This window comes from Drosophila simulans, chromosome 3R (genome assembly GCF_016746395.2).
Source record: "Drosophila simulans strain w501 chromosome 3R, Prin_Dsim_3.1, whole genome shotgun sequence".
Taxonomy (NCBI): domain Eukaryota; kingdom Metazoa; phylum Arthropoda; class Insecta; order Diptera; family Drosophilidae; genus Drosophila; species Drosophila simulans.
Window position 1 is genome coordinate 444,983 of NC_052523.2, and position 10,470 is coordinate 455,452.

Consider the following 10,470-nt stretch of genomic DNA (forward strand, 5'->3'; position numbering starts at 1 on the left):
TGAGAATTTCTTAGAAAAATAATTAGATTAGGATAGCTTATATAATATAAGAAATATTAAATACTAAAAGGACTAATTGTAAAAAAACTGATTGTAATGTATATTTTAAAATTATAACTTCTCCTTTTTTAATATTTCCGATGTAGGGTCAGGTCAGACAGAGTTCAAGCCTTTTTATATATATATATTTCAGATTTTTATTTGTTCACTTTATCAAGAACTTTTCACTGTGTATTTTTGACTCCTACCCCGCTAATTTTTCCCGCGCTTTCAACCTCACTTTGGGGTTCTCTTTTAATTATACACTTTTCTGGCAATTAATTTAAATACACATCCCAGGGTCTCGATTTATCGGCGGCTGCGGTCCCGCTGCGGCTGCTTCTCTTCTTCGGTTACTCGACGGGTACGGCGCTCCACTAGACGGTCGACTCGGTTCTTTCCTCTCTTTCTGCCCGTGTAAAAAGTTAGAGCCTTCGACTCAACTAACAGATCACTTTGTGGCTTCCACAGTCTAATCTTGGGGTATAGGCGGTGGCGCTGCTAAACGATGGCTGCGCGAAGCGAAGATTTTTCCTGTCCCAATGAACGTCGAGATCTCAGGAACCATAGCTAGAAGGTTAAGATTAAGCAGCGCAAGTTTCTTGACCGATATTACCACGCCCACTATAACTGCCACAAACCGCATAAAACTGCCACGCCCACATATTTGAAAATTTTTTTGGATACTTTTTTATAATTTTATTAGTCTTGTAAATTTCTAACGATTTGCTAAATAACTTTTTGCTACGCCAACTATAAATATATATCGATATCCCAGAAAAAGTATGAAATTTCGCGTTCGCACTCACACTAGCTGAGTAACGGGTATCTGAAAATCGGAAAAGTCGACTATAGCATTCTCTCTTGTTATTCCTATATAATGTCATAGTGATTTGAACCTTTTTTTGTAAAAATGTTTCTTTATTTATTTATTAGTTTATTTCCTGATGTAGCTACGCCCACTCCACCGCCCCAAACAACCCAAAAATGTCTCGGCCAAAATTTTAAGAAAGGCTTAAACCACTTAATATTATTGTATGCCTTGCCAATTTCCAAATCGTCAAAAAAAATAAATTGATTTGCCACGCCCACACTAACATCCAGAAAAAAGCTCTCCTCTCTCGCGCTCTCTCTAGTACTCTCGCACCTTCACCTTTGGCTTAGCATTCCGCTGTTCGCTCTGCAATTACGAGGTCCCTTTTTCATCTTCGCTCTCGTTAAGATGTACATATAGCATCGATCAAGTAATAACGGTCAAAGGTGACCTCCAGGCCGAGAGCAACAAGGGACCTACAGCCGCGAAAGTGCTTAGCGGGATTGGGAAGTTCGGAGATTGCGTTACGTAAGCTGAGCAATTGCCCGAAGCGTTCGTAACAGCCGAGGAGGCATGGTACCAGCTTGACCAATTAGAGCAGACGTGGGCTTAACGCGTCTAGGACGTCCAGGACGATGAGAGAGGGGGACAACGAAAACGAGGCCGCCGAGCAATCCCATCAAGGTACGTTAGTTTCAAGTTGATAAAAGGCTAGGGTGGAACGTTCGACTTTTACTAGGCGTCTTGCAGAAGGGACTACGGCGTAAACCGGGCGATATCACGAAGCGCTTGTGAAAACCGAACATGCGTCTGGAGGGACCAGCCGGGACAGAGCAAGGGTCAGCAGTTCGTTGGGCATTCGGCATTCGCTTTGAGAGCCCAGCGCCTCTTTACACTAGTCTGTGAAAATGTGAAATCTCGACTGGCAAGCGGTGGAGAATTCCACAACTGACAAATCATTCAAAGTGTAACACGAGATAAATAAAAATCACCGAAACGAGAAATACAAAATGACCCAAATTAAGGAACTACGAGCAGGGGTAAAGGGTATCTGATAGTCTCATTGTTTATATATATTTACTGCAAAGGTATACGGTACGCTTCAGTTGCCGATGGATTTATATGGATGATGGATGAATATCCTTTACATTAAATAACAAAATGAGATATATTGATTATTTCAATGGATGTTTTGATTATTTTATAGCTTTTAAGGAAAATGACTCTGACCATTAAGCCATGAACTGAAGTGAACCGGTTCTAGATACTATGTAGACAAATGATTGCTTGCTGGCGATAAAGATAAAACGTTCTGACCATTTCGAGTAATGTGGCCAAGCTTGGCAGCTTCACTTTTAATTTTTTTAGTTTTAGCCGCAGCAAAATTACCAGCTGCACGTGCCACCGCTGACTTGGATGCTGCAAGACGTCGTTCAATAGCCTCAGAGTTGTATATAGCAGACGCTGCTTGAGACTTTTGTTTCAATATTAAAGCTTGTGTTTGCTTTTCAGTGTCTATTCTTTGTTGATTTAACACATTTTCCTTTGCAGGCTCTAGTTGTTTCTGCGCAATAAAAACATTAGCAGAGGCCAGCTTAGCTTAACACTTCACTGGTTGTGGGGCCAAGTCCAAGCGAAAGACTGCTGCTCCAACCTTGGTCCCAAAGCTGATGACTAAGATCTCTTGCAGTGCTTATCTCCTCCATGCTTATTTCCCCATTTGGTAACGTTATCGATCTGAAATCACACCGGACATTAACAGTGAATGCCATTATTGGCATCAATTGGACGACACCACAGCGATAATTTTTTATAGACATTTTAAAATAAGGAAACAAGAGAAAATCGATAACTACTGAACTTTTTGTCAATACTATTATACTATTAATACGAAAAATTTCGTTTATACTAAATTGGCTGTAACTATCAGACACACCGGTCACTTCGTAAACCAATTTGAAAATAAATTTACGTTCAAAAAATCTCTGCAACTGTGGTGCCGTCGATCAAAAGCTAGGAAAGATTTATGCTTGAGGGGTTTTAATGTTTATGTCTTATTCATTTGAATAACTTCTTTATTCAACTGTGGGCATATGGACTTTTAAAGTGCATTGGCTTAATTTCATTATATTGTGGCCCTGCATTGATTTGTGGAACATTTCGCAATCTCTTTTAATTTGGTTTTACTTTAACTATTTGTGTCTTAAAGATTTATTTTCAAATACAAATGTGTTTCGGCTGTTTTATTGCAAATGGATTTGAGAGATGCATTGACCAGTGATTAAAAATGTTTGATATAATATGTTTGCTGATGAGTTCTCCAAATGAAATATATTATTTTCATTATTTAGTAAATGTTCATAGTTATCGTTTATGCCATAATATAAAATTAAATAACATAACATCATTTATCTTGGTATCTCATAATTCCATTTTTTTTTGTGTGTTCTTAAATTTTTTTTTTTTCTCTCTCTTTTTATTTACAATTTGTCTTAAAAAGTATGACAATAAGTAAATTTTATAATTAATCTTAAAGTAACAGAGGCAGTAGTTATCCATTAATCCCTACTACATACTCTATGCATAACATGTTTTAACACTTAATACCTGTCAGGGAGATCTAGCACGTGAAATCTTTTAAGTCCTCTGACGTTGTTATTATTATTTGCCAAACTTAGGGCTAAGTTATTTTCATGTGTTCTTAGTCTGTCTATATATTTTTTACTATGTTTTGCTATTTCTTCTTTAACATAAGGGATTCCTAAGTCTTTATGGATACTTGCATTTGAAATATAAAATGGAGCATTAACAATTTGTCTTAATATTTTTGATTGGTAGCGTTGTAGAATCTCAATATTTGAGTTGCTGGCAGTACCCCAGAGCTGTATGCCATAAGTCCACACGGGCTTTAGTATAGCTTTGTATAAACGGACTTTATTTTCCAGAGTGGTTGCAGATTTTCTTTCAAGCAACCAGGTCATCTTCAAACTTTTTAAATTTAGTTGCTGGCGCTTTGCTTTTATGTGGTTTTTCCACGTTAGTCTGCGATCGAGGTGCAAGCCAACTTTATGCAATTACTTTGTGGGATTGCTGATCCAATAAATGACACTTCTGGGCAGTCACCTCTTCTTATTGCAAACGTTATTTGCGCAGGTTTCAGGGCGTTGACTTTAATTTTCCAAAGAAGGAACCAGCTTTCAATAAGACGTAGCTCTGCTTGCAGGAGCTGTGAGGCTTCCTCTTTAGATGAGCTGGTAGCTAATATAGCTGTATCATCCGCGTATGTTGCCACAGTGCAGGTATTTGTTAAGGGCATATCGGCCGTGTACAGGGTGTATAAGACAGGTCCTAAGACGCTTCCTTGTGGGACTCCTGCTTTTAAAAATGCAAGGGAGAGTATTCATTTTTTTGTTGCACATAAAAGTGTCTATTGGTTAGGTATGACTTTAATAATAAAAAATATGGTGCAGGTAACCACTTTTTGATTTTATATAATAATCCGTCATGCCAGACTCGATCAAACTCTTGTTGAACGTCAAGAAATGTTGCAGTGCAGTATTTTTTGCTCTCAAATGCTGACAAAATTTTATTTATAATTCTGTGACATTGCTCAGGGGTTCCGTGGCCCCTATTGAATCCAAACTCGTGTTCGGGTATGATAGCGAATTCGTCCAAGATTGGCAACATTCTCTTTAAAAGTATTTTTTCAAATACTTTAGAAAATATTGACAACAAACTAATGGGACGGTACGATGTCACTTCATTTTCTGCCTTGATTGGTTAAAAGATCATTATAATTTCCGCAGATTTCCATTGGCTTGGGAAGTGGTCAACTCTTAAGATCGCATTAAATATAAACGTAAGAAACCGTATACACTTTGATGGTAGATTTTTCAAGGTTATGCCATCTATTTTGTCCGAACCTGGAGCCTTTCTACTATTCAGCCATTTAATTTCTGATGAAACTTCATTAATACTGATATTACGAATGGGTAAGCTCATTTGGCAGGGTGACACGAGAAAGTTATCTACTTCTCTTTCTGTTTGCGGGTTATCAATATCATTTGGCTGAAATACAGAGTTTAGGTGTTGAGCAAATGCTTTGGCTTGTTCATCATCAGATCTAAACCATTCGCCATTACAGTTTCGGACTACTGTGTTTCTTTTTGCAGGTCGCTTAAGATATTTGGTTGCTCTCCATAAATTATGTTCGTGGTTACAAGAATGTGGATCTAGATTTCTAAGATATTCAGCGAGAGATTCATTTCTTAAAGTTGACGATCTTTTATCGGCAGGGTAGAGAGTTTCTTGCCATCTTTTACGCAAATTTCTCTTGTGTTGTATTTGCTGTCAGATTTCAACTGAGAGATAGAGCTGATTTGATTGTGAGTTTCTGGCTGGAAGCTTCGTACATATATAGCTTGCTTTATGGATCTTGTTTGTGAGTAGCTCCACAGCATGGTCTATCTCCTCTCCTGATTTTAGCGAGATATCCAGGCTGATAGCTGTTTCCAGATAACTTTTAAAAGCATTGACATCGGTATTTGCAGAAATTTGCAGAAACTTGAAATCAAGGCGCAACCAGCGTGGGCGCAGATCGACAGTTCTGCATCCCATAGTTGGCTAATAAGGACATTGTTACATGTCCTCGTTCACCAGCTCGCTTAACTTCAATTCCAAGAAAGTTTTTTAGGGTCCGCTATCATGTGTCTCCAACTTTTCAGCAATCTTTCTTTTTATGTCTCTCTCGGTAGGATAAATGATAATTAAGTCGTCTACGTAAACAGCAATGTCCTTTTGCTCTGTGAGATGTACGTAAAGGCACATCTTTTGATATCTAGACCTTTTAAAACCTCATCCAGTGTATTATTCCAGGATACTCCATATTGTTCTAAGCCATAGATGGCCGCTAAATCAATTATTGAGTTCTGTGCGACTTAAACTCACCATCTAAAAGTTTTACGTCATGACGTACCATTATTGACCGTTGTTCATAAATAAAGCCGCCAGTGTTACTGTTTAGTTTGATTTATTGGTTAATTTCAGACACTTAATATTAATTAGTTCGACACCGATGCGTACGTTTTCTCGCAGATCAAAATGTGACTAGCTTAAGCTTTGGCTGTACTCACGCCATACGATTAAACTAGCATAAGACGTAAACAAGTTACAGTTAGAAGGGAGTTAGAAGTTTGGAAAAGTACTGGGCAAGCTCGCGGACAATTACAGCGGTGCGATGCTTACATTGATTCCGCTGATAAGCTCCGCTGAAGCTGCAGACAAATGATAATGTAAACAAAGATAAAGGGTGACTTGTTCGCGTATACAGGGTGTCTCGTTCCCAAACATACCGGCCCCCCTGAACGGTTGTTCAGCAGAGAGGCAGTACAGCTTTTTTGGCAATTGGGCGTTTGTATAATCCGTGAGCAGTCTTCACTGTAACGACTCGGACCTTGTTGTCGATTCCTGCGTGCACTGCGGTGATGCGGCCAAGAATCCATTTAGAGGGCGGTAGATTGGGCTCCTTGAGTACTACCAGTGTGTCGATCTTCAGATTCTCGGTTTCCAGATGCCACTTTGTCCGCTCATGAAGAGATGTCAGGTATTCCATATGCCACCTTTTCCAAAAGCCTTGAACCATGGCTTGCAGCTGATTCCACCTCTCCAATCGATTGACTTGCATATCCAGACGACAGGGTTCAGGCAATGCAGTATACGGAGATCCAGTCAAAAAATGAGCAGGCGTCAGTGGATCCAAAGAATTATCCCCAGTTGGGCACAGCGGGCGTGAATTCAGGATAGCTTCAATTTGGGTCAGGACAGTAGAGAGCTCCTCAAACGTTAAAGCCTTTGATCCAAGTATCCGTTTCATATGGAGTTTAATTGAGCGAATTCCAGCTTCCCACATCCCTCCAAAATGGGGAGCAGACGGGGGTATAAAGTGCCAAGAAATCCCTTCATTGGCAAAGAATCCTGCTAGTTCCTCATCTTTGGCTTGTTGAATGGCCAGACGTCTCATGTCATCCAAAGTTTGCTTGCCTCCATGAAATGTAGTTCCATTGTCCGAATACAGGTCAGTAGGCTTCGCTCGGCGGGCAATGAATCTTGAAAGGCTGCGATGAAAGCCTGTGTAGTTAGCTCACTAACAACCTCGATGTGAAGTGCCTTTGTAGTGAGGCACACGAAAATAGAAAACCATGCCTTTCCGATGCGTGGAGTTCTTCCCTTTGATTCCTTGATTGCGATCGGTCCAGCGTAGTCCAGCCCTGTGTGTTGAAAGCAGCGGCTAGCTTGAACTCGAGGAATTGGTAGCTCTCCCATGATCTGGTTGCTTGTGCCCTTTCGTTGAAGAAAACAGGATTTGCATTGGAAGACTGCCTTTCTGACGAGATTGCGGGCTCCCAGAATCCAGTACTGCTGACGAAGATTGGTGAACGTTGCATCAACTCCAGTGTGCAGATAGGAGACGTGAAAATGTCGAACCAGCAGTCCAGCTAGTGGTGTATCTTTAGGTATGCTTGGCGTTGTAGTTGAATGTAGATTGCTCGATTCTCCCACCGACTCGCATTACTCCATAATCATCCAGAAACGGAGAAAACCGGATAAGATGCGATTTAAGCTGGCGTCGATTCTCTAGCTGCGCATATTCTCTGGCAAAGGATTTTTGTTGCACATGTCGAATAAGTCGGCGCTGTGCGTCCAGCAACTCTTCAGACGTAAGGAATGGTGCCGAATTCCTATGATGGGATCGCAGAGTGTGAATAAAGCGATGACAGTAGCTAGATACCCTTATAAGACGCGTCCAGGTTGAGAATTTGTGGATGAGTAACTCGTGTATACTTTCATCAGGAAAGTTATGTAGAGTCGTGGGCTTTATGGCTCGTTCTTCGGTGTTGACATCGAAACTTGAAGATACGCTGAACTTGCTTGTAGAAGGTGACCACTCAGAGGTGGGTGTGGCTAGGCAGGACGGACCTTTCCACCACAGTCGATGCTCCAGAAGCTTTGACGGATGAAGTCCTCGGGAAGCACAATCAGCAGAATTGTCTTCCGTGCGAACATGGTTCCAGCAGCTACGGGGAAAGTCGCTAAATATCTCAGAAGTTCGGTTGCAGACGTAGGTGTTCCACCGTCGAGGGGGAGCTGAAAGCCAGTGTAGCACAATTTCTGAATCTGTCCAGCAGCTCGTGCTGAAAAGAGGAATTGTTAGCGACGTTTTGACAATAGAAAGCAATCGAGATAGAAGTAACGCAGCGTTTAGCTCCAAACGTGGAATTGATACGGGCTTGATCGGGGCCACCCGTGTTTTGGCGGCAACCAGAGTTACTTGAAAGCTGCATCCAACTGCAACTCGAGCGTAAACTACTGCACCGTAGGCGTGCGAGGATGCGTCGGCGAATCCGTGTAGTTGAACATCTCGAAATGGCGACGCAATATACCGTGGTACTTGGCATTGTATAACCGTAGAACTATGCTTGGAACAGTTTTTATTTGTAAGCTTATTCGTGGGGATGTTGAGAGTCCCGACTTGATTAGTCGGCTTAACTTCTCGGTTCCAAGTAGATTCACTAGAAACTATATACCCCTTATCTTAAATCATTGTAGATCTAATTAAGAGTTGCATGACCCTTTCAGAGTTTTATGTTCTGACTATAATAGACTTTATCCTATTATCTGTAATCTTGACTCTCTGCCGCTATTAAAGCAATCGATATTATCTTTTCTATTAAATAATTAGATCCTACTAACACTAATATTTAACATAGTTTTTCCGCATTATATTAATTTCCTCGTTCCTATTCTATTTTTTATATCGCGTCTATATCTTCTCGCGAATCGAGCCGTACGATACACGGCAGCGCCCCTCGGTCGGTTGGGCGGGAGGTGTGGCCGTGGGACCCGTGCGTAAATAAAAAACAAAAATAAAATAAAATTGCGTAAGTGCTGGCAAATCCTCTACTAAGGCTCTCCAGCGCGTACGTAGACTTTCAGGAATGGGGTCGTCCCACTGCAGGACACTTGTCCAGCTTTTTTTGAAGATTAGCTTGAGTAGAACTGTGACCGGCGCTACCAGTCCAAACGGATCATAAATTCTTGATAGCTGAGACAAGAGTTCTCTTTTCGTCGGAGAAATGCTCGCATCGCATCCCTTTAGTTTGAGATACAGAACGTCCTTCCCAGGGTTCCATTGGATACCAAGAACTTTGACAGGTGAATCCGCAGCTGATTTGTTGAGGAGCTGGATAGGTTCAAAACATCTATCTTTATCTGGTTATGATTTTAGAAGACGCCAACTATTAGAACTCCATTTGCGTAGCTTGAATTTTCCCTTATCCAAGAGGGCTATAAGCTCGTCCTCGAGAATCATAAGCTCCTCAAATGTGTTGGCGCCTGTAGGGATATCGTCCACATAGGCATCGTGCAGAAGAGCGTGAGCTGCTGCAGGGTATTCATGGCCATGATCGTCATCAAGTTGCTTTAGAACTCGAACAGCCAGAAATGGTGACGGTGCCAATCCGTAGGTAACCGGCAGCAGGCGAAAATGAAGCAGAGGTTCATTCTCAGTCGTGCGCCAAACAATGCGCTAAAAATTGGTGTGTGGCTTAAAGATTTTAATGCCTCGAAACATTTTTTCGACATCTGCGCATAAAACATATTGGTGCTGCCGGAAGCGTAGACAAACGCCAAGAAGATCGCGTTGAATCGGTGGACCAATATGTAGTCTGTCATTGAGCGATACTCCAGAGCTGTCCTTTCCTGATCCATCAAAAACTACACGACATTTGTTAGTCAGACTGTCCAGTTTGATGACAGCGTGGTGCGGCAAATAGATGCAGGTGTCTGGGGACTCCTCAACCTGAGCCGAGGTCAGTTGTTCCATATGTCCACGTTGCAAGTAGTCGTCCAGGAAAGCTTCGTACTGCTGCTTCAATTCTGGATACCGACGAAATTTGCGTTCCAGCGAGAAGAAGCGATTGATGGCCTGTGGCAAGGTCGAATCAATAGGCGTTGCCTTCTCCTTGAAGTGATACTCGACGACGTACACCCCGTCCGTCGAGCGCTTGTGTGTGGCAGCAAAATGACGCTCTGTGGGATCGCTGGCGTCGAGGAGAGCCTGGTTAGGCTGAATGCTGTCCATCTCCATGAATGAACAAACCATCGTGTCTAGGTCCGCCTGATGAGTAACCGCAGAAGTAGGGTGATCATCGAATGCAGAGTAAGAGCCTGCAAGAATCCAACCAAATACAGTATTGAGAGCGATAGGAAAGTCGTTACCAAAGTGTTTCCGATCTCCTGTGTATAGAGACCAAAGTTGATACGATCCAACAATTTTGCTGCAGGTTTGCTGCAGGTGTGCAGAACGTTGGGTCTCCCAAAGGAAGGTCGAAAGAAGGGAACGATTCTATACGATGTAGGAATCTATAGATCATCGTTTGCCAAAAGGCCAATAATCAAAATCAAATGCCCGAAAGAAACGCAGTTCCGGTTATCCGGCTCGAAGGACCAATTTTTTTTTTTTTTTTTTTACTGTTTAGTTTGATTTATTGGTTAATTTCAGACACTTAATATTAATTAGTTCGACACCGATGCGTACGTTTTCTCGCAGATCAAAAATG

General features: G+C 41.6%; 1 protein-coding gene across 1 annotated transcript; it reads right to left on the reverse strand.

Moving 5' to 3' along the window:
- Window positions 1-9,125: 9,125 nt before the first annotated feature.
- On the reverse strand, window positions 9,126-10,013 carry LOC123327304. The gene is made up of 2 exons (XM_044923367.1): window positions 9,537-10,013; window positions 9,126-9,437 (listed from the first exon to the last, which is right to left on the reverse strand). Exons 1-2 carry the CDS (start codon window positions 10,011-10,013, stop codon window positions 9,126-9,128), a joined length of 789 nt encoding a protein of 262 aa, XP_044779302.1.
- Between the last annotated feature and the right edge of the window lie 457 nt (window positions 10,014-10,470).

Coding starts and splice junctions, on each gene's coding strand:
- LOC123327304 (XM_044923367.1), bottom strand. CDS start 10,013: ATGGTTTGTTCATTCATGGAGATGGACAGCATTCAGCCTAACCAGGCT. Junction 9,438..9,536: donor TTCAACGCGATCTTCTTGGC/GTTTGTCTACGC, acceptor ACCAATTTTTAG/CGCATTGTTTGGCGCACGAC.